Raw genomic sequence first — 25,384 nt, 5'->3', positions numbered from 1 at the left:
AGATCAATGCTGTTTGCTCAGAAATAAAGGAACTGATGTAGTCATGCCAGGGTGGGGCTTATGAAGGCACCGCAATGTCACTTCAGACATGGAGCTGATTGACACTACCTGCACGCAGAGGTGCTGCTCAATATTTTCCAGATCTAGTCTGTCGACTGAGGAATATTCTAAGGTGAGAAATCATTGGTTAGAAGTCTCTACCAGTTAATCGTATACACCATGCTGCTTCAGGCTAGCAAATTGGAGAGGTGCTGAAATAAAAAGCAGTCTAAGGCTACTGTCCACTGATATTTCGACTCTGAAGAACCAATTTCTGCGCTGGAATCAGTACGACCCATCGATATCTGTTCTCAAATTGTTATGACTCCATGCTCAGTTTTTACTAAGAGCTCTGGTAAACAATTCAATGGGAGAAAACATTTATTCAGGGTTGTATTCTTGCATGTGCATTCTGTGTTAGAGGGAGTGTGATCATAAGTGAAACCAACAAGACAAAAGAAAAATAATTTTCAACATATGGCATGAGTGCTCATGGTGCGTCTGCATGCAACACATCTGCTGCAAACTTTTCTAGACTTGGGAGTAGTCTGAATCTTCATTGTCATCTACATCATTTTGCTACTGATATTCAAACATGGACAACACACATCAGTGAAATACAAAATGATATACTATTTTGCACTATTTTTGCTACCACATTGTCTTTACTTTGGATAGCTGTCTCACTTTATTCCAAAATCATCGAGTTTGCCCTTTATTCTCTGCATTACTGCCCACACGGCCTAATTTTTAAAACAAAAATTGTCCTGGTTCAATTTGTGCCTTCATTACCTGGCACTACGTATAAACGTGTTATGGTCTTGCTTCATCCTAACTGCATCCTTCTATCACTGAGACATAGCCACTATCAATGTCTTCTATTTTGTGTTTACTCATTTCTGTCCAATCAAACGAATAGACTAAACCTTCGACTAATCTCAATACTACTCATACTGTGATGCAAATTCCTTCTGTTGTGGAGAGTTTGCCAAAGGGAGTTAATGGATGGGGCAGAACCATTAAGTCATTAAGATCAGCTAGAGCAAAACCAGTTTAATGTCCAAAAGGTAGCCACTGAGGGGCAAACAAGCACTGTACTGGCACAAGCTCAGAAAGATATTAAAGAGGACTCACGTCCAGCAGTGTCCTCCTGGGGACACCGCTGGAGTCTTGGAATATGGCGCTGTCAGAGGCCATCTAGAAGGAGGACAAGTATAATGTAACCTGGGCAGTGCAGATGACCCAGTACAAAATTCACGTAGAGCTCGCTACTGAAACCTCCAGTGGCAGTGTAAGTCAAAATATTTGCATTTGGTGCCTTGACTACCTCTAGTACCTAGAATGTTTACAATTTAGATTTTTTGTGTTTTTCATCTATTGGTGCTCCCCATCCTGTATGGGAATCAGTGAAAATAGGTGGCGGAACTTGTCACAATATTTTCATTGCCTTTGCTCGCTAGGACTACCACAATGGTTCTTCATTACTGACACATTTATTTCAATTTCATTCTTTCTTTCTTTCTTTCTTTCCACTGTGAAAGTATGGTTTTGTATCAAATGCCCTTGATGGTTTTCTTAATACATCGCTTCTAATCATTTTGCATTAAATTGTGCTGTCTCATTAAGTCGAGCAAAGCACTTTGGTAGAAAAGCATTATAAAGTTGCACAAACAAAAAATAAATTCAGTAATGTTGCTTCAGATTGACCCCCATGTAAAGCTTCTAAAGGTAGCTCTGACAGAGCCTAACAAAAGAAGCCCAGGAGGGACTGGAGAGGGGAAGAGCAAAGCCACAAGAAGGTTAAACAACAGAGCCTTATTGAAATTCTGGAGAGAACAAAAAAGCGATGAGACCTTGTTTGGAGGCAAAGCTGCAGAATCCCACTCCCTACTAGCTCCGGTCTGTCACCTTGAGCAAGACTTGGTAAAATGCCCACTCAAGGACAGTGCTTGAGCCTTAAAGTTACCAAGGATAACCCCGGAGTAAGACAAAAAACTAAGCACTCTACTCAAGGCTTCAGGAGGCTGTATATAAGGGCTTGACAAACATCTCAGAACATCTTCAATATAAGACCATAAACGTAACTCAAGCACAATTTGGTACAAAAGTCCATACACATAGTGGAGGACACAAAATCCACTTCTGGAAAATAACGTTTTGTGCTAGGGTACGAATGTAACCTTAAGCAGAATCCTATACAAGAGGCTCCAAAGTGCAATGTAAGGCCCAGCGTGCCTTGGAGGCAAGCAAGGTGGGATGGGGGATAGGGGGGAATCACTAACATACAACCAGGAATTTCCAACAGAGGAGCTCAGTAAAAGCTGAAAATGGCACCTTAGTTCCAGATCCAAGTGAATCTAGACCGGAGGGTCTTTGTGTAAAAACAGAAGGACATGGTGAAAAATGCCCAAGCATAAGTGTAATGATAAAGCCTAGAAATTTTAACAAATGGCAAAACCCCTTTATTGATGAGTACAATGAGGGGTTCTGGACCAAGGAAGATAAAGCAGACCAGACCACAAATCAGGTACAAAACTATTGGATGAAAAACCTACAGCACTATTACCAAAACAAAATCAAGAGTGGAGTAAAAATGCATCAGAGTGCATCTACATGAAGACAGTGGGATGTGAAGCAGGAAACCACAGTAGGTGTCTAGGGGTTGGTGTATGGGCTGTATCTGGCTATAACAAAATGCAGGAACAACGGCGTATTGGGTAAAGCAATATTTGACAAAACCTTTTTTTGGGTAAATGATTTACGGTACCTATAACTAAAGAATGCTATTTACAAAAACCTGAATATACATAACCAACTACTACAAATAGAATTTGAGGTAAAGTTGTCCAGTGGCAATGAAATGGAATTACTGTAGTAAGAAGCGAGTTAACACAGCAACATGAAAGCACTGTTGAGAAAAGGGTGCTGCTATCATGTATGTAACACACTGTCATGCCAAAGCTATGAGAACCAAATGCTAAAGTGAACGGAATCATTTGGCATACTTTGATGCCTCATATATTAAAAGTACTATTTTAGGTATTCCTAAGGTATAGGAAGACTAACAAAAATACCAAGGAAAATTATAAAACGCCTACTTACAACAAAACAAGTTAATTCGTACAAGCCCACATCCTGACACACATATCCATTTATTTAAAAATGGTGGTGAGGGTTTTTTTTTTAGTTGCATAACACTTATTAATTTGCACAACTTAAAACGAAATACACACTGTTTCTTTCCGTTTACAGGCCCTCTATGGTATGTTGCATTTTTCCAATCAACTGCTTGCTAGTCTGTTCATACTGATGAACAGTAGTTGGCACCTCTACTTATAATCACTGCTAATGCGCCCTTCTAGGTGTTGTGATTTAGCATCTGACAGCAGTATGCAGAGCATAATTTCAAACATGCTAACCAACCTGCTTCATGTAGGCATAACACATAGTTTCAGCAACTCTTTTCCCTTCGTCATAGCAAGCTCTGGGACCAATGGGGTTTACATGGCCCCAGTAATCTTCATTTTGAGGGTGCACTTCAGGATCTGAAAGGAGAAAACTACAGTAAATATCAGACATTAGTTTTTGGTCTAAAAGTCCAACATTCATGTAGGTGCACTTATGAAATGCTTTAGCAGGAGTTGGCAAGCATGATTTTAAAGTGGGAAATCTGGCTTGCCTGTAAGTATAGTAGTCTCAAAGTGCTTAAATGCCTTCAAGTGAAGCGGTAGAGAGGAGTGTTGAAATATTAAAAAACATATTTAACAATATTCAAGATGGAGACAGATTTGCACAGTTCAAAACCACACAACAGGACAAAGTCAGAGTTCCTTTACATTCAAGGTATGGTGCAGAATAAAGTCTTTCAGTGTTAAGTACGACCCCTTTCAGGAGAATGAGAGGCACTGCAAACCTCTGTACTATCAAAGGGTATGCTCCAAAAGAGAAAGAAGAGCTGGCCTCAAAAATGAGGTCAAAAGCCTGGAGTCGCACTCAACATGGCGCTCGCACCACTTTAGCATTGATCAAGCCTTTCTACATGGTCATGTTTAGACTGCAGCCCCCTGCCCCCCCACCCCACCCCAACACATAAATGTGCACTTCAAACATTCAACTAGAGAATTCCCTGAAGAGCTACCCTTTCACCAAGTATTTTTAATAAATGTAACCAGCCACTGGCTCACCTACTGCATGCATACAATGCACTTATTCTTCATGCATGCAAATGACAATCCTGTTATCATTTTTAAGGCAGGATGCAACTGTCTTCCAGCAACTGTTCCAATGCTTAACTCAGTCTGCTCATGATCATATAGCAGATGAAATTCAGAAATGTTGTGTACAATTCAAGAATTGCTAGTTCATGAATTCATATTTGTGGCATGCAAGACCACAGAATTCTTTAATAGATACCTATCTCCAAACTAATAAAGCAGTGAGGCATCTTAGAAGAACAATCGATTTAAAAAGCAACACTTAATTGTGTCTAGCAGTTGTTTGTACCAGCTTAGCATACTTCGTTGTACTTTCCCTTTTTTGTATCCAATTCATCACTTCATTGTCACAACTGCCTTTACCCATTCAAAGCTGAATAATAGTTAATACAGTCATAAGAAAAGTGAGTGCCCAAGCTCCCTGCATACTTGTGACTCCTTCTTTGTTATCTCATTTGCACAACCATAGCTGTTGAACTGCATCAGAGGTAAAGGCAGCCTCAGTTATATCATCTGCATGCCAGGAGTCGTCAAATTTCTCAAGCTTTCTTGCCATAGGTAGGTTTACTCATACCATTGATCATAGATAGGGTACGGCTTGAAGAACAAGTTACTTGAATGTAGTAACGCTTTTTCTGGTAGAAACCGCAAAGTCCTCACCTTAGAATATTCCTCAGGTGTCAGGCTGGATCTGGAAAATATTTATCAGTACCTATTCGCGCAGCTAGGTGGAATCGTTCATCTCCACATTGGCTGGCTCAGCAGTGATGTTGCAGGGCTTATATAGGCGCTACCCAGACATCAGTTTCTTTCTTGAATAATTCCACACCAAAAATGGTGAGCCAGGCAAAACAATGTTACTGCTTTGACCAAGGTGCATTATTTAAAGGGATAATTTTGGGAAAAGCACCCCTTTCACAGAGCTGGGACGAAAGAAGGATCAGTGAGAAACCTGCAGTTAGATAGTTTCTACCAGAAAAAACGAAGGTGTGTAACTTTTTTTTCTCTCTAATAAAGACTTCTAACAACAGATTCCTCATTTTAGAATAGATACCAATGCAACACCATCCCGGCAGATCTGACTGCCCAAGCACTAGTGCTTTGTGAGCACCCAGGGGGATTGCCCAAGTGGCAACTTGGCAGTTATTCAGGACCAGTACCATGTGTGCTAACGCAAGAGTGGCTGTTTTGTCCTTGGTGGAGTAAGCAAACAAGCCTTCAGGGATTTGCTTCTTTGTCAATACGTAGTAGATTTCTTTTTTTTAAATGTTATACAAAGTATAAGCCATCTGCAAGATTGTTCAATTTTGCACAGCCTTTCTCTTCTTTGCTCCAGGAAACTAAATGAAGAGCTGATTGTCCATCTGTAGATTTTCTTTAGTGTGATAAATGTAGAATGGCAGAGCCCTTTTTGCGTCCAAACAATAGAGTCTCTTCTCCTAGCCCGAGAGATGAGGCAAAGCGCCGAAGCAGGCAGAAAAATGCTCTTGCTAGTGTGAAAAGGGATGACAATCTTTCAGAAACGAAAGAGGCAAGAGTTCGAAGAACGTGTTTGTCAGGGAAGAAATTGGTGCAAGGAGGCTGGACTGACAGTGCATGAAGTTCACAGACTCTCCAGGCCGATGAAATGTCCACCAGGACAACTATGCAGGAGCTCGCAGGGAGAACACATAAGAAATGTAAGGACCAAACTGAGGTCCCTTTGGGGCATCACAAAGGTAGTATGCTGGAACAAGTGTAGCAGATCTTTCAAAAAATGAATACAGCAGGTGACTTAAATAGGGAGGGTTAATTGGGCAGCCGCAAAAGGGCCGAAGATGGCCATCAAATACCCTTTAATGGTGCCAAGAGCAAGAGCTTGCTGGTCTAAAGAAAGAACAAGCACCAAAACCTCAGCAAGCAATGTAGAAAAGGAGACACATGGCATCAGAAACACCAAGCCGCAATCTTATCCCAACAGTAGGCGTAGGCAATTTTAGTGGAAGGATGCCTGGCTGCCAAGATGACATCACAAACTTTGGGAGGAACATAAAAAAACCTTAACAGTCACAGCTCAATCTCCATGCATGAAAGAGGACAGTGCAAAGGTTTGAGTGCAGGGTCCCGCCCTGTTGTTGGAACAGGAGAGCCTCCTGAAGGGGCAACCTGACTAGAGAGCAGATGCTCGGGAGTTCTGGGTAGTATACTCTCCATGCCCAATCCAGAGCAACTAAGATGACCTGAGCCCAGTCAGTCCTGATTTTCTTGAGAACTTCGGGCAGGAGTGGTATCAGTGGAAAGGCTTACAGGAGTCCAGAGTTCCACTCGAGGCAGAACGCATCTACAAATAAGGCCGTTTTGGAAACTCCAGCGCGCAGAAGTGTTAACATTGTGCATTCTCTGTGGTGGCGAACAGTTCAAACCAAGGTTCTCCCTAGCCTTATATGAGGCCTTGCACCACCTTCAGATGTAGATGCCATTCGTGAACCGCGAGGCATTGACAGCTGACTGCGTCCACCCTGATGCTCGTACAACACATGGGTGGATCTGTAAGCAGTAAAATGTCCTGACATTCCAGTCAAGAACAGAGATGCAGAGCCTCCTGCAGAATCCACAACCCCATACTGCCCAGTTTGTTGCAGTACTACGTGGCAGCAGTGTTGTGTGTGAATGCCTAAATCAGCCTTCCTTTGATGGACAAAGTAAAGAAGGCTTTAATCGAATTGCCCTCAGCTACAACAAATTGATGCCGAGCTCAGGCTTCATCGGAATCTAAAGTAATCTAATCTCCTGTCACATGGGCCCAACACAGGAGTGATGCTTGTCAACACTATGAACTCTGGGGGTGGAGGAGGAGGGGTGGGAGGGAGACAGGTCTACAGCTGACCCCACTGCAGTTTGTCAGCAACTGCTGGAGTTCTTTTGCAGTTCTCTGATACTTGGACTAGATCGGAGAGATTCTCCTGATGATGCGCACACTAGGACTTCAGGACCTGAAGAGCCTGCAAATGCCAGCGGGCATGCTTTATCAGCAGGATCCAGAAGGCCAGGAAACCCAGCAGCCTCAGGGTCAGTCTCACCGAAAACCAAGATAGAGGCCGAAATATAGGAATCATAGCCTGAATATACCAGGCTCGCAGCTTCAGGGGGTAAGCACATAACTACACTGTATCCAGAATGGCTCCGATGAAAAGGAGTCTCTGAGAGGGAGTCTGGTGCAACTTGGGGATGATGATAGTGAATCTCAGCTAATGCAGAAGGTCTGCCGTAGTCTGGAGGCGGGTGGCAACAACCTGCAGTGAGTCTGCCTTTAACTAGTCATTGAAGAGGGGTGGGGGTTAGCTTATGAGACACTGGAACTCCTAAAATCCACAGATGGGCTGCAACCACCGCCATTACTTTTGTGACCATCAGAAGGCACTGATAAGGTCAAAGGGGAGCACAGAGAATTGAAAATGATAGTGGCCCACTGTGAATCACAGACAAAGCTTGTGGGCCAGCTGGACAGGGATGTGGAAATGAATGTCCTGCAGGTCCAGGGCTACGATCCAGTCACCAGGAACCAGAGCCAACATATGCATCTTGAATTTCTATTATTTCAGGAATGTTTTGAGAGGATGCAGGGCTAGGATAGGGTGGAGGCCTCTATCTTGTTTGGCACCACAAAGTAGCAGGAATAACAACCATGCCCTACTTATGTGTGGGTACCCTCTCAATGGCTCCTTTGGCTAAAAAGGCCTACTTCCTAATGAAAGAAGAAGAGTTAGTCCTTTGTCAGCCGTTCTTGGGATGGTGGGAGGAGTGAAAGTGTTTCCAAAACTGGTAGGGCGTAGCCATTCTGTATGATCTGAAGCATACATTTGTTGGATGTAATCCCCTACTATTGTGGCATGTGGTGCCTGATTATGCCACTAACAGGATGGCTGTGCTGGATGGACAGCATGCTAAAGCAGTTTTCAGGCTGCAGCAGCTGGAGAGGCGGGGGACTGAACAGGCCCGGGGACTGGCTCCTGTGTCCTTACTGGGCCCAGCAGGCCAGTTCTTCAAAGAGCTGGGCAGGCTTTGGGGTGGCTGCCCAACGATTCCTATTCTGTGTCCGCGGTAGGGACAAGAGTATTGCTGTTGCAGATGGAGTGACAGAGGAAGGCCAAGGGATCTGGCAGTGGCCCTGCTCTCACAAAAAGCACAAGTCTGCATCGGCCTTTTTGCCAAATAGGCGGGAGCCATCAAAGGGTATGCCAATCAATAAAGACTATAGGTTGCCTGAGAACCCAATGGACTGTAATGAGGCATTGCAATGCAGCACAACCGTAGAAGCCATGGCTCTATCCAGGGACTCAGTGGTGTCCAATCCGCACCAGATTGTGTATTTCATTGCATTTCTGCCATCAACCAGAACTTGGATGAAGAGAGCATGTCCTTCCTCAGGCAGAATAGGAAGCAACTGCACAGCTGAATCCCACAAGGCATGGGAATACTGGCCCAAGAAGCAGGTGGTGTTCACAGACCGCAGGCTTGTGGAAGAAAAAAATGTGCTTCTCAAATGTGTCCAGACTCTTGGGTTCCTTATCTGGTTGTGTATAGGGAACGCGCTTGGGTTGACCTTCGCTGTTGAGGCCTGACCCACCAGGCTCTCATGTGACATGTGCTGGGAAAGGAAGGCTGGGTCTCCTGGGGCAGGGCGGTGCAATGTTTAGCGCAAGACCCCAACAGCGAAGACTTTATTAAAGAGGAAGTTGGGTTCAGATAGGCCCGTTCAAGGTTGAAGCATCTCTGTTAAGCAGAGGTCGAAGTGGGTGGGATCGGAGGGGTACAATGTGCCCATTTTTTTGATTTATGGAAAATCGTTACTCTACTTTTTGTAAAAAGAAAACCATCCCAGGACAGTTAATTCCGATAATTTAAATGCTTCAGCTGAAGTGCCATTCACTGAAGTCAGAGAGACAGCTAAACAAGCCTTCCTGCCAGGTTGCTTGCTTGTCTGAAAGATATGCAAATGTGCACAACCAGTTAATCTGCAAATGTAAACAGTAACCTGCAAATGTAAAGGATGCTTGGAAGCCAGTACCTGTCAATCACTCGAAGCTTTGTGATGACAAACGTTTATTATTTTTCAGTGGTAGTGCAAAGAGTTAACAACAGAGCTGTGAAGTGTGTGCTTTTCATTGTAAGTATATTTATATATTGCTTACTACCCCAGACTAGGTGTGAAGGGACAATGTAAAAAAAAAAAAAAATCAATATGTACAGTATGGATATTACGAAGATCTATATTTTGGAAGAATCATGTTATCTTAAACCTTTTGATGCACTTTGTAGCAGTTCACCTTATACTGTGTGTACTGCAAATTTAATATAATGCCTTACATATTCACAGTGCTTTCCGTCACAGGCTGTAACCTCATTGCACTGAAAATACACAGGTCACTATTCTTCACTGCACCAACTAAGATTTAATTCAGTGGTTCTCTGGTTACACACCGACCTCTGCAGTGCATTAACGAATATAGGTTTCTTAATGTACTATAGTGCGAGACAAAGTTTTTTAAAATGTATTTTTCATTTAAGCTGCACGTTATTTATATGTAGCTAGCTGACCGTGAAAGACCAAAAAAAAAAACTTGAAGAAAGCTTAGTTTTTTTAGCCACACCTTTGACACCGCCTCCCTCCTCACTGACCCCACCTTAATGAACTCAGCCGCTGCTGTCAAGACATTTGTCTTGAACTCAACGACTGGTAGCTGGTGATTGAAGACCTCCGCCACCCTGTGCATCACAGCTGCAAAGAATCTGCCTTCCTCTGAAACCTGACTGGAAAGTAAACCATGCTAGCGTTTGGGGAGGTATCCAGGCCACTGAATCTCCCAGCTCCTCATACCAGTTACCATCTGGATCCTCCAGGGGACGATATACTGTTTCCTCATCACCTCCTTCGGGAAGGTAGGGGCAGTGGGAAAGTCTGAGATAGAAAGGCCTGGATGGTGCCCGCTCAGATGTCAAGTGGCACCGGATCGGCATCAGGAATGCTGTTTGGCTCGTCGGCGAGTGAAGCAGGGAGGAACGGACCAGGAGTGGGCAGAGGGCCCACTGGCAGCATCGGTCTGGATCCATAGGGCCTAGCTGGCGATTAAGGTGAACCCACAGACGGTAACCCAGCAGGGTAACTCTCTGCTACGTGGAACTCAAAAGCCCTCCAGAAGGAGTCTGTGGCCCGAATAAGGCATGCATAGAGTTATAAAATTCTTTATGTTGGGGGAAGGGGGGTTGACCCGGGAAACTTGGGGTAGCGCGGAGTGAGCCCTGATGCCGGCTCCTCAGGCACAGTGCTGCATTGGGCCTGGACGCAGGATGTTGAGAAGGTGAGGTTGAAGAGTGCTCTGGCTTCTTGTGCTTTTTTTTTTTTTAATTATCAGACTTCAGCGATATCTTTAAGCAGGAAGGCTATCATCCGTGCGACCTGCTCCAGGAGCAGCCCAAGGCCTTTCATGTAAACAAGTAAATGGAAGCGGTGAAGTGCCTTCTTCTGCCGTGCCACTAGGAGCTGCATCGTCCACTCGCAAATCCTCTTCGGGTGCATCAGCTTGAACTTGACACATACCTTGGGGTCGTGGCCAGACTCCAGGCAGTAGAGACATACATTTGCCTGTGACAGTCCCCACAACTCTTGAACCCTAGGAGTTTTGCAAGAGACATAACTGCACTATGCACACTAGGAGCAAAGCTAAAAAATAGGTCAACAAAATGACAAAAAAGTTGGTCATAAAGTGAATGAGGCAGCTCTCCGGACCTGCGCTGTTGGCAAAAAGGAACTGACGTGAGTGCACTGGGGTGGTGCCTACATAGCAATCACAACCAGTGCTTAATTTGAGGCGGTAGTTTCTGGTGCTCGAAACAGACAATTGTCAGCACCAGCACTTATGACAGTAAGCCACATGGAGGCGCTATCTATTTAATTTTATATAAAAAATATCACTATACCTGCCACCCAAACCATTCTGAGTGGCCTGGAATATTATGAATTGTCACACTTTAGAAGTGTCAAGGTTAATAGTTGTGTTGGTAGTGTCACTGGTGATCCTGGAAGGGGTCATGGGTAACGGCCCACTGCAGAGGACTGCTGGCAAGTGCCCTAGTACTTGTGCCTTTTTTTTTTTTTTGCATAAACTAAGCACTGACCGCAACGTCACTTCTGACGCAGAGCTGAATGATACCATCTACTAGCACGCAAAGATACTGCTCAAGATTTTCCGGATCCAGTCTGACTCCTGGGGAATATTGTAGGGTAAGGAATCTGGGGTTGGAAGCCTATATCAGAAAAATGTACATATACACCCCTAGGGTGTGCTGTGGTCACAGCATGAGCAAAGACCAGGCCCATCAAAGCCTAGAGAAGGCTGAGCCACCCCTATTTATCTCCAAGAAAACATCAAAATGCACCACCGCAACTCTGATTAACGGCACAGACTGTAAAGAAACAGTCTGTAAAGAAAATATTTTGACTGCTGCACTTTGGGGCCTTGAATACTGTAGGCTTCTGTTAAAATGGTTATGAGTTGTAACTTCTAGTCGTCACCTTTTAATATAAGGTCGGCAGCAGAAGTAAGACACTCTGTGGAGATTATGCATGAACACGTGTGCAGGCTGAGCAAGGAATATTGTTGTCTAGCTCAGTCTGGCATCTTGCCAATTTTATGGACCAGTTATGTGGAGGATCACCAGTCTGGAGTGGAAGGACTATGGAGTTGCACTTACAATGCTGCTGGACTTGGTTTCCTAAATTTGTGGTACTAGCTCACCATCTCCCTTTTAGAGGTCAGTAGAGGCAGCTCCTCTGGGGGACCCTGCAGAAGGAAATCCTCTTGGACTTCTGTAGACTGTTCCGGCCTGTGGATGGGTATTACAGGCTCCAGCTAAATATAAAAGGCACCATGCATGAGGTAGAAGTCTCAGGTGCTTTGGGAGGAATGCAAAGAACGGAGAATAGTCTGCTTTGAGAACCGTGGCGTATATATGTTGAAGTGCTAGGGGGCACAGCCAATGACCTCAGGTTGGCATTTTTTGATTTTTGAAAACCAGAGGAATCAGTGAAGCCCCAGACCCACATCATCAAAAGCAATTGGCACACTTTACGTTTGTAAATGGTGAACATTTCTTTAAGTGGCGTGGCTCCCCATATTGAAGAGAAACTAAACACAGCTCCCTAGCAAACTCAGATGTTCTAGTACTACACAGAAGCTTCCAAATACAGACATTGTCAAACAAGACCCCAAGGTACAGACAGGTAGGAACTGCACTAATCTTAATATTGTCTAGGTGTAAAGCCTCCTTTTTGACCCCCAGGGACCGTAGGCCATGAAATGGGTTTTAGACAGGTTGGGGGTTAAATCTAACTGGTCCATAAAATTGGCAAACAAATCAAGTGGTCTCTGAAGCCCATTTGGAGTCCTTGCCATAAGTACTGCATCATTGGCGTGAAATAACAACGGAATAGGTTGCATTTCCAGTTCAGGCATTTTTATGGGCCAAGGCTACCAGATGTTTCCTTACAACATTGATATATAACAAAAAGAAACAGGGAGAGTACACAACCTCGACGAACAACCCTTTTTAGTCTAAATGGATCAGGGCACTCCTCATCACGGCCACATCCTACACTAGCAGAGGCATCACAGTGTAAAGCTGTCTCAAGAAAAGGACAATTGGCTCATCAACCCCCAAATCGGACAGAATACTGTACAACTTAGAATGATTCATGGGGTTGAAGGCTAAGCTAAAATCCATGAATGCCAGGTATCAGCTGTCTTGCTTAGCATTTCTGTATTTGTTAATCTTAGAATACAAGTTGAGACATTTACAAAGGTGCTTACCCATCTGAAGAATAGGACCTGTAAATTGTAAAGAATAGAATTTTCCTGAGCCCAGGCCTTGTAGTGGGTTCCTTTTAGCACCTAGATTGGGCATCCCCATTTTAGCTCTAGGCCTGTGCCCTTTTACACACATCTACTTATTGTTTATTCATTTTATTATATTTTAGCACAGCTTGGTTTTCAGCTTGGTCGTTTTTATATTCTATTCTGCTGCCTTTCTGAGAAAGAGTTATTGTTCATGTTCGACATTTAGCATTCCTTTGCCCTGATCAAGACTGACATGTTTCTACACAATAGTTTTTTCCAGTATTGCTGCTTCAAGAGTTAGAGTCAAACCTCAAATCCAAGACATAGCATCACGTTCGTAGACCGCCATGTTTTGTTATATAAAAACTGCATATGCCAAAGGAGGGTAGAGGGCATACCAGCCATGGTTGTTTGGGAATGCACATCTTTCCAGCGAAAGCTTCACTAATCCTAGCCTTGTCTCTCCAGAAAACCAGGAGGGTTGCCATCAGGCAACAGACAGATCCTTGCCCTCTTTTCAGGTATGGGGTTGAGGCTCCTTCCATAGACCAGGACTGGCAGAAAGGCTAACTCTACTATGCTCTCCGTTTTAGACACTAGTGCATAGGTAGGACCCACTAGACCTCATGATTAGATCAGAATGGAGGGACTATTTGTTGTTTTACTCTAATGATCACAATCATCACTGTGTTCTACAGCTGCCTAACAATAGCAGTTTATTCTTTTTATTATTGGATGCAACTGCTTCAATAAATATTAAAACTTACTCCACATCTCGTTGGCTGCCACAGCATGTGTGAGACTTTGTATAACAAAGAGAAAAGTGTATGATCTGTTCCCCCACAACTTCCCTGAGTTGTTGAAGGTTTCTAGGCTGCCACAAATCACCTTTGCTTACTAGGTGTGGGTGAGGTGCTGCGAGCTAGCCAATGAAGTCTGGCCGACAGCTTACAGTTGGTGTGGGACTGACTCAGTCACCCACACACTTTGGTGCTGCCACTCTAAACTTTGAAGTATTTCCACCAGGTGAGAGTCCTACACCAGCCTCAAGCCTGCCCAGAAGGATTCTGCCAGTGATCGTCAAGATGGCGCTGATAAGTGAGGTTGGGCGGTTAACACCTGGGTTACTCTTATCTCCTCTTTTTTAAAATAGGAATGATCGCAGAGTGGGACTATGACCGTGGCAGATCACTCACGGAAGCGATTCTCAGGACAAAAGTACAATATTGACTCTTTCGAAAACAGTAGGGACGTCATTAGGGACAGGCGCTGTTCCCTTGATGCACGTATTTATGTCAGTCATGACTTCTATAATCTCGAAATCAAGATTTATGGATTTATTTTCCTAGGCCTCTCTGCTCAAAGGAGTAGTCATGAGGCCCCACCTGGGCATAGATGGGTGGCTCACTTTTATGAAGCCTATTCTATCTGGAAAGATGGAAATGTCTAAATTCGGGTCTGTGGAATCCCTAAGAAAAGGTTTGTTGACGGTTTGCCAAAATTCATGACTGTCCTTTGGTGCACACGGCTAATAATGATTGCCAGGTATCCCATAAAGAACTCCAAAAGAGTAGACCATGTCCTTAGAATTAGCAGCCTCTTTCAGTCAGCACTTTGGCCCGGTCAGATGTCTCTTCATAAGATTAGACATCAGACCCAGCTTATTTACATGATCCTATTTAATAAAAACTCTTTTGTTCTTTACGGCCTCTATTGCAATTGGTTTAGTACTGTTTGGCAACACTGTACTCCCCCAACAGAGAGAAAGTTATGAACACTAATTACATTGTTCAAAAAAATAAAATCAGAAATCCAGCATTTAATGTCATTAGTAAGGATTATACAATCAATCATACAGAAATGACCTCTGCTTGTAAAGGTCGGCATAGAGGAAGTAGAGTGAAGAGATATGGATGACAACAACATATTATATTCTGCGACAAGCCCATCTAATACTGTTCTGTGGGGCAACTCAAATGAAATGTCTGCACCACCCCAAATGTGCTGAAATGCCACAGGCTGTCCTGGAAGTTAGGTGACATTGGTAGATGTTAAAGTCCCCTACCCAAATGATTGGTACATAATGTATATCTTTAGAATCTACATAACTTTCTATTGCCTCACTAAAAAATGTAATAGCACCAGTATTCTGATAATCAAAATTGTTAGTGTAAAAAGTAATGGCTAATAAGGTTTTGCCTGGATTTGTTACTCACTACCCAAAAATGTCATAATAGGGAGCGTAATCTCCAGAGTAAAAAAAAAAAAAACACACACACACACAGAAAGAGGCTACACGGCCTACTTGTCATGCGAATGGCAAAGATGTGTTAAAAAAGAAAATACGGCTCTTTCTAGAAAATAAAGTAGCTGGGTGAGGTCCAAGTTCTGAGGAAAACCAAAGCGAATAGAAGAAATATAGTTACCCATAAACTGTGCCTCAGTCTTATCACTGTGCAGTTTACAGCAGATTTTATTCATCAGTGCAGCTGTAACTGCCATGCATGAATGGATTTTATTCCTGGTTGTAGACCACATTGTTGGCATTAAAAGAAATGGTTTCGAATTATCCATATATGTCATAAGACTGAACCAGAAAGAATGGATTAAGAAGGTGAGTGGATATAAAGATTGCATGCTATTTTCCAAGGCATGGTGCCCCACTGTGATAAAGTATGTCTGCAATTATGGTCTGGTTTGCCCCATTTGTTAAAGTATTGTTTTTTTTTTTAAGGGTTAATGTCTGCTCGTGCGCGAACTATTAAAGCTGCCCCCGATGGAGGAGGAAGGGGGCAGTGGATGTGCATTTAGGAGGTTATTTGGTGACTGACTTTTCCTTACTGTGCACATCCAGTCCTTTGGAATGCCTTTTAGCGGGTGTTTCCTGCCGTTTTTTCTAGCAGCCATCTTATATATATTGTTGTAATTGTGTGCTCAGCACTTAGTTGCGTGTAACAAAGTACTCTCCCTTTTCAAAGAAAAAGCTGTAAGTGGATGTTGATTTAATGAGTGTCATCTATCACCTTGCTGAGTTCTAAGTTACAAGTCAATAGTGCCTCCCTGAGTAGCCCTTGAACTGCTCTACCGAATTATCCTGAGTGTTAAGTACTAAATAGACAGTTCGGAAGTCCAAATACGGGGGCCCAAGGGCACCAGAAACAAAACACCACAGTTGTCACGATTGGGGCCAGTAACTTCTGAATTCCATAGGACCCTTCGGCCCATATTTCTCACTCTTTCAAATTCTTACCTCCCTTTGGTAGCCTTTTTATTGATGAAATGTTTACATTTTGAATGTTTTATTGTTTCCCTAAAGCAGGTAATAGAGATACATCCCTACGGTGTTGGCTATTGAGAAATAGGTAGTAAGGTTTCATGATGATGTAGCTAAATTCAAACAAGCAGTGCATATCATCCTACAGCAGCTATTCAACCGGTTCCCCTGGAGCACTAGGGACTAACCCAAAATCTAATGTGAGTCATAAAGTGGGTAAAAAAAAAAATCAAAACACTCCACACTGATTAGAGGCCAGTTATATCTCAATAAGGAGATTAAGCCTCTAACACTTAGACACATGTTGGTTAAAAATGACTGGAATGCTGAATGATATGTAACACGTATATGGTTTGAGTACAGTAAACAAGTTATTTATACAATTTTACCAAGTAATAAAGATGCAGCATGGATACCTATCGTTCATCAGACCTGTGCTACTTCTGTAATGGCACTGAAAAGTCAATTCCTCACTTTCTCCAAAAGGTGGCAGGTATCATAAAATACAAGGAAGCTACATCGTATTGTAAATCTGCCTTGTTTCTGGTTGTATCTTTCGCTGCCTCGATTTACTATTTGCAACCTGGAGAGTGGGATGCAATTATCACAGCAAGGGTAGTCAATAGAGGGTCTGTTGGAGAGGAATGATTTATGTGAGGAGTATCTCTTCCTTTGCGCAATTTTTTTTAGAATGGCGATATAATACTTTTACATTTTTTTACTACTGCAACTTTGTAATTAATTGAATACATTTAATATTTATTTTTTGTAGTAGCTTTAGAAATTTACTACAATATATCATGACTATTTTTTTTACACAATTATTTTAAAGGAATTTTTCTGAGATTAATGAATGTTAAAGATAAACACAGGGAGATTAATAGTCTGTCTGTAGAAGTTTCAACATGTTTGAACTGGTTGCCCTGCCTCTAAAAACACTATTTAAATGTAAGGTAATTGTTCACAATGCGGTCTATATAAAGTCCATATGCTTGCGGCCTTCTAAATTTAACTGGTAGTAACCTAGTCAAGACCTTAGATTGGCTGGGCAAGACTGAGATCAACTAGAGCTGGCGGAAGAGCATTTATGGTGACATCTAAAACATCAGAACACCTTAGTGATTTTGCTTGCAAAAGAATAACAAGCATTGGCAAAGCCAACAGGTACTGCCTTTTTAATGTGAGAGCCTTGCTGTTGGCTTGCTACTGTCTGTAAAGTAGTTGTTAAAGAGCAAAAGAAAAACGTTCAGAATACTGGAGGTGAAGCAAATATGTCTAATGGTGAAGCAAATCTGTACAATGAACTCAATGTTTTCAACCTTTATAAATGGCATGGTTTATTTCTGAAACATTTTTCACTAAGGAAACTCTGAACAGAAGTTAAGAGTAGGGAAATATCAGAATATACAGGGAAATGATGGACAAGGCTTAATTTACTTTCTACAGGATTGAGCCATTTTGTATTCTGCAGTAGCACGGGGGCAGATTTATGTGGCTCCAGGAGAAGTGGCATGCTGAGTATACCTTCTGTCTTATAACGACTGAGTGACTGTAGCACCTGACCGTTACCCCATTGCCACAAAAACCTTTGTGTATCAAGACTTGTGCTTTCATGCAATATGTGGAATGCAGCAGATAAAACAAAAACAATCCTTAAAGACAGTCCTTCAGCCGAATACACAGCAAAACTATCCCCATTGTTGTGCTTTTAAACACAAGCTGGGAGGAGTGGGGAGCAATACAGCATGTGGCAGGTAGGCATGTGAAGGATGGAGCAGCAGACAAGAGACAGTGCTACAAATCACATTCACGCTCATAGAATGCTGAAAGAAAAACTAAAAAAGTAGTTTCTTAAATGTGGGAAGTGGGAGGTTACAAACCAGCCAATCAGATAGATGGTAAAACTATGCTGCAGGAGAGGGACAAAGACAAAAAAGAAAGACAGGCCATCAATGAAGAAGCAAATGAGAGTGACAAATCCGACCAATGGTGAGCAACGGGTAGGAGGTTAGTTCACTGAAAGTTCACAAAAAGCCTTTTACAACCAGAAAGCTTTTGCCGTCTGGTAGGCGAAGACTAATCAGTGTTAAGCCTGGTCAGCTTAGGAGATTCATAACAGCAGTGTTACTTCCTTGTTCAAATGATATGAAAGCATCCCGCAAGGCTACAATGGATTCAGAACTCTGCCTGCCAGACTACTCCTACAGGTAAAGCCACAAGCCCACATCCCCCTTATCTTGAGGGTCCTACATTGGTTACCTGTTGCCAGAAGAGCAACCTTCAAGCTGCTTTAAATCACCCACAAAGCAATACTTGGAACAGAACCGCTTTTCATCAGGAATAAAATCACCAAATACATTCAACAAAGGAACCTCTGTTCCAGATTGGCACCTCGCCTCAAAACCCCACCATGCAAGAAAAAAAACAACAAAAAAAAACAGAGGTGGTACATCTATTGTGGCTCAAGCAGACAAACTATGGAATTCATCACCCCAAACATAAGGTCCACGGATAACTATTTTAACTTCGGAAGGCTACTCAAGAGTGGTCTCTTTCCGACATAACCACCATACTCAAATACTAATGTACAGCATACCCCTGTGCATGTGACATTTATTATATGTGTATTTCTTTGTACAAATACGTAAACTATGTTTTTTATTTAAAAAAAATAGATATTTTTTAAGTCTGCTTAACAAATACATGTATTACTTATGGTTACTTATGGTTAAATATATATTATTTTATGCTTAACGGTTATATAGGTCACTGCATAGTTTTCATAGAAGTTTATGCCTATAGGTCTCTTATTTATCTATTACAATATGTAAATATTATCATAACTATCTACAAGTGTTTCATTATTAAAATCATGAGATAAATTTAAAATAAAATATATAAAACAAATATATAAAAATACACAAATAAATTATATTCAAGTAAAGCAAAACTTGAAATCTGAGTTTAAACAATACAAGTTTGTATTTCAATATAGTACCTTTTTTATATATGTACACCTTTTCTATAAAGTAGTGTAGCTATATATTTCGTTACTCCTACTGTAGAAGAAAAAAACAGTGACTCGTTTTAATGCATTACTATGCACTACTCTAAGTCTCATCCTATCTCTCTCTCAATGTTTCCTCCAACCTCCACTCTCTGACTCATCCCAAACCTCAAAATAACACTTTCTAGACTCTTCCCTCCTTTATCCCTCCATTATTCTATTTAATCCAACTAACAGACTTGCAGGTCTGCCACCTAAATTAACTCAGATTTTCCTATACTAATCCACCACTAATCCTTTTTGGGTTCCGGGGTAGCATGCTACTTGCAGAAAAGTGCGCGGACGTATTGTCAGGGGTTGTGAGCGCTAAATAAATACATTTATAACTGCAAGTGTTGACAGGAGATATGAGGTCAAGTTTTAGCTTTATTCCAAGGACCCTCATTCTGGCTCCAGATGGGGTCCTATTGTGGGGTCATATTAAAAAGTCCACATGACCCTAACATTATTAAATTTCCTAACCATTTTGTTATAAAACAACTCTAATTAAATGTACTCCAATGGGATGGCTCAGAACGTTGCAAAGAATACTCTTGTTCATTTGACTGTGCTTCAACAAGAGCATTCCTTCATTTACTTGGTCATATGTACCTGGTAGAACACCATTCTCAATAGGTACTCAATCTAGGAGTCCTCTGATCACACAGTGTCCTTCAGGAAGACAGAGACACAAAGTATGTTGATGTCCTCCAAAAGAATGAGACCCTAAAGAGTTAAATTCAAAAAGGCCTGAGCGGTGGGCAACTGACAGTTTAGGATTGAATGAAGTACTACTTGCCAAGAAGACAAACACAGTTATGTCTTTCTGTGAAAGCTATTGCTCGCTTTTCAGACTTTCAGCTCATCTTACTTCCAACTGCCCTATATATATCTCAGGGAGGAACAACTGCTGATTGAGACCCACCAGTACGGGATACCAGTCCCCACTTTTTGCACCATTTTCAATGCATTACTCAAGTAACCAGTGACTGCTTACAATCTATCACTGCCGTTATAAAGTCAGTCTTTTATGAAACAAGAGTCAGCTATCCTTTGATATCTGCGTCATGTTATTGATGATATTTGTATTTCAGATATTTTTGGACAATAGATTGTGCTATTTTACAAGTCATAACCAACAAACAATATAAAGCCTTACAGCTCACTGCAGAGGGCTATATAGGATTTTAAAAGCCCTGAACCAGAGTTATAGGTCAGTGGCGCAAACTAGGACCTATAGCTCTGGTTCAGGGCCTTTAACATCCAGTATAGCCTGTGACAGAAAGGAATGGAACCATTTGAGAACTAGTTCGCAGGTGCATCAATAGGTCTTTGCTCTAACAGAAACCATCTGAGGACAAAGCCCTTGGCATCCTTAACAAGTTATTTATTTTTAATGCAAAACCCATTGGCTCAATTTAGGGCAAAAACAAACACAAAGGGTTGATTTTTGTTCACAATGCATGTAGGAAATAAATAATTGAATAGACAAAAAGCGTGATGGCAGACTGTACTTTTCAGATATAAAATACCTTATCCTTTCCAAAAGAACCAAGCCCTATCCCATCATCCGAAAAGCACGAAAAAGAAAAAACAATGATCTTCTGTCTACAGCCAAAGCTAACTCTCCATATGTTTTAAAGAACTGATAGCAAAACGTTTTGCAGACGGCGTGCTGTCAAGCTAACCCTAAGGCAAGGATGGTCCTCCCAAGTAATTATTGACCAGGGGTGGAGTAGAAAAACGATGGATTAAACCCAGATCTGTGTGACTAGGGGTGAATGTTTGTATTGTTCAGCATTCCATCCATCATCTGTTCTTTTTGCATTTGTTGCCCCAAGTAGGAAGGGTATGACCAGACGTGGGTCCCGTGCTCACTGCACCACTGGATTCAAGCTAGCCTAGCTGATGAAGGGTGATACCCTGAAACCGGTCATGGGATGCTTTTTTCCGACCCAGGGAGGACAGGACTTGGCAGTTCAGGCTGGACTGTTCCCATGAGGAACAGGGTCAAGGCTGATTTGCATATGGCTGGGTCCAAACTGGGATGGCGTGGTGAGCAAAAAAACGATGGATTAAACCTGGATCTTTGTGACTGGGATGAATGTTTGCATTGTTCAGCATTCCGTCCATCATCTGTTCTTTTTGCAGGGGTGGAGTATAACCCTTGACTCCACTCCTTGTCAATAAATATATAGGTAATACTGGTTAAGGAACTCAATTTAGACACACCCGGTCGTCTCTACATTTCATACCCTTAATCAGATATGTAATCACATTTTCTTACAGAAAAGATGCATAGTTGAATTGACAGGACAAAGGAGCTTAAAGAGAATTACCTTTGATATACAAACCAGAACAGAATCGCAAACAAATTCATATTTGTATCAACCTGTATGTTTTAAACCGTCTAAAAAGTGAACCACTTTGAGATCTGCATTGAGCTGCATTGTACTTCATTTTCTATTGGTTGCTATCCAGGAAAAAAAACGTTTCTATGGATGTTTAACATGTCTCATGATTGATAATTTTAAACCAGTTTCTAAGAAATGTCCTAAACTGTAAATGCTTGGTATATATATTGAAAGATATAGCTAGGAACAGCTAAAAAGCAAAAACCTGGATTGTGCGTTTAAAGTCAGTCACTCATTAAATCCAGCAAGATTCTTCTAACCTATGACATTTGAATTTTGAGTGAGCTTATAAACAGGTAACTAAGTACATGTGCTTGCAGAGGTCTTTGATGTCACAAACACTGCAGGTATGAATTCTACGACCCACACATACTAGTATCCCTTCACTGAAAACACCTTAGAATGCTTTCGATTAATAAACACACATGAATTCTGGCTAACCCGTGGATGTAAGCAATATTTCCCAACATCGAGATAGAAATGTTAGTTGTACAGTAGTTTCCTGCCTTTTGGAGGGATGGGTTCCGTGGTTGGGGCAGGAAGGACAATGGCTCTAAGGTGGGCTGGGCGGGGGAGTTTGGCAGTTTCCGTTAAACACCTCATTTCTTATTTGATATTTCACCTTACATCAGTTTCACATAAATATGAGTAGCAAAAAAGTCAGCTGAATCAGAGAGAAACTCTACAGTCAAATGCTACAGTCAATCACAAAACAGAAACGTGCAACGTCCGGTAAGAAACAGATCAGTGTGTAATGTGGCTGGGGCAAAAATGTGTGATGTATCTACAAGTTTAAAAATAAATGTTAAGATTAAACCGTAAAGCACATAAATAACCTTCCCAACCAATAACATATTTTATAAGTTTAACAATGCAGTTGTCGAAATGTGTGTGCATTACACATGGCATGCGAGTAAATTCTCTCTCAGACAACCAAACCTTTCAACCCATAAAAAGTGTCTCAAGGCGAGCCAGTGTGTTGATAAACTTTCAAAAGCCCTCCGAAAATAATTTTTTTCGAGATTCAAACAGATAACCTGAAGATGGACCATGAGGGTTCGATTCCTAGAGAAAAGCGTGTTGCTATAAAAGATGTAAACAACTATTCTACAAGCCTGTGATACCCCTGTAAACTGTTCTGAGGAGTTCACCCATTGTTTTTCAGTTTTTCGTGATTTTTATCCATTTTGATCGATTTTTCTTATTTTGCTTCCTCTATGGATTGTGTTGCTTAAGCATTGTTTCATACAGGCATTAAATCAAATCTGCGGTTCTACAATTCTGCACATAACCACAGACACTGGTCTGCATGCGGACTGCATCAAGTACCTCAATACATTTGGACATTTAAAACTTAACCTTCAGAAAAAGAAACCCTTTCCTCACGGAGGAAATGCCACTGAGGTTTTTAGACTGTGTACCTCGTTCCTCAGATTGCTTTGGGAAATTAAAAAAGTCAGTCCGGATTTAATGTGCATCAAGTTGTAGCAACAGCGTCGGTGTTAACCAGTGGGCAAGAGAGATGCAGAGTATGAGAGGAAGCTCTAAAGAATACACCACTAATCATCCGATCATACTAAAATTAGGAGTAACCCACTGCTCTTGAAAATAAATCAGGCTAAAAGACCCCAGTGCAAAACAAATATGGCAAATGAAAACAGGAACAACGCAAAGCAAGTGAAAAAGAAAACCATAAGGCAATGCAGGAGACTTACCCCCATACACCTCAGAAGTAGAGGCTAGAAGAAGCCTGGCTCCAACACGTTTTGCTAATCCTACAAGAAGGAGAACACAGTTACCTGGCATAAACACAAAATATACTTTGTACCATACCAGCCACGATACCCTGCAACTATTTTGACTTTAGCAACCAAACGAAACACAACCACTCAAAAGTAGTAACTTGTGTTAGGGGTTGAAAACAGTTGCAAATGGCAGGCGTACAGGCTGTCAATCATACATTACAAATAATTATTTTAAGCACATCTCGTAAGAGGCCAAGAAGTCTCACATCAAGCTAGTAAAGAAATTTCAGTGGGGAATGAAACTATCTTTGAAGAGGGCCTAAGTCCTGTTACAAAATCTCAATAACTAGGCCTTCTTTGACAAGCATACTTTCACCAGTAGTATTACAGAAATAAGGTATGCATGTAGCAACGTTTAAAGGAGTCAGAAAGTATATTGTCATGGTGTATACTGCTTTAATAAGTACCAGTTTATAATAAAAAAAAATATATAGCAATTATTGATGTCATCCATATCAGTGGTTCCCAACCTGTGGTCCGAGGACTCCTAGGGGTCCGCAAAGCCTCCTTAGGGGGTCCCCGACTGCTTAGAAAATTAAATCACCTTAACAGATTAGGCCCCCAGCTTTAAGTAATGACTCAGTAAGGGGGTCCCCAGATTCTAATAATGATTCAGTGGGGGTCCCCAGGTTCCAGTAATGATAAAGTGAGGGTCCACTGAAGTCAAAAGGTTGGGAACCACTGATCCATATTATTTACCCTTTGCAATTAAAAGTACCAATAAGGGTAATTCCCTATATCCCAAACATACCCTGTAAATCTTTTAAAGAAACATCCCCACACAGGAGAGAAGTGAACATTGCTGCAGTAAAAAGGCAGTGCTGGATGTTAAAAATTAGGCATAGTGTATCCATCGCAGGCTGAGGAGCCAGACACATAATTTCCCATCACTGAAGCACAGAATACATATTTGTTAGGGATAATGCCAACAAGCTACAAGTGTGTATTCATGCTGTCCACGGGGTGTGTAGAAGTTTAAAATGGCAGAAAGTGTAGGTACCAGAAAGATAGATCAAACAAACAGGATGTATAGTGTGGCTAATCACTTGCAAGGGCGTCCAGGAGCTGAGAACATAGCTGCCAGGTAGTTTAGCTGAACAGACAGATCTTTAGTCCTTTCCTGAATATCAAAAGAGAGGATGAGGTCTGGAGGTGAAGGAGAAGGTAGCGCCATGATTTCGCCGCGAGATAGGAGGAGCGGTCTCTACTGTTGCTTTGGCGGTTGCAAGGGGGGGATGTGTGAAGGAGAGTGAAGAGGAGCACATGCGTCTATGAAGGACCTCGTAGGTATGGATCAGCATCGTAAACTGACATCTCTTTTGAATAGGGAGCCAGTGGAGTTATTTTTATTTTTTTAGGTCGGGTGGTGTGGGTCCATTTTGGGACGTCGAGGAGGAGTATGGCTGCTGAATTCTGTATGGTCTGCAGTCCCTTCGGGGGAGCGTGGTGATTCCTACGTAGTGTGCGTTGCCATAGTCCATCCGGCTGGTGACTAGGGCTTGAGTGACGGTTCATTTGTTGTTGGCGAGGAGACACTTGAAGATCTTACCATGCATGTGAAGTGTGAGAAAGCAGGTGGGGGAGACTGCATTGGTCGGTTTTTTTTATGTGTACTTGCTGTCCAGAATGATGCCAAGGTTGCAAGTGTGTATCAATATCTAGGAGTGTGTCCTTATAACCCCACTATACACTGGCATTAAACCAGCTAAATATAAATAT

General features: G+C 42.0%; 1 protein-coding gene across 2 annotated transcripts in view; it reads right to left on the bottom strand.

Moving 5' to 3' along the window:
* Positions 1-25,384, bottom strand: part of UXS1 (UDP-glucuronate decarboxylase 1) — a 270,558-nt gene that overhangs the window by 104,401 nt on the left and 140,773 nt on the right. For both annotated transcript variants that reach the window (XM_069204467.1, XM_069204466.1), the window contains exons 8-9: positions 23,576-23,635; positions 3,463-3,584 (exon numbers count right to left, since the gene is read on the bottom strand). In XM_069204467.1, the coding sequence (XP_069060568.1) occupies positions 3,463-3,584; positions 23,576-23,635 (182 nt within the window). The remainder of the gene's footprint in view (positions 1-3,462; positions 3,585-23,575; positions 23,636-25,384) is intronic.

This window comes from Pleurodeles waltl, chromosome 8, assembly GCF_031143425.1.
Source record: "Pleurodeles waltl isolate 20211129_DDA chromosome 8, aPleWal1.hap1.20221129, whole genome shotgun sequence".
Classification (NCBI taxonomy): domain Eukaryota; kingdom Metazoa; phylum Chordata; class Amphibia; order Caudata; family Salamandridae; genus Pleurodeles; species Pleurodeles waltl.
The sequence above is the reverse complement of the archived record's forward strand: the minus strand, read 5'-3'. Positions and strand labels throughout refer to the sequence as shown.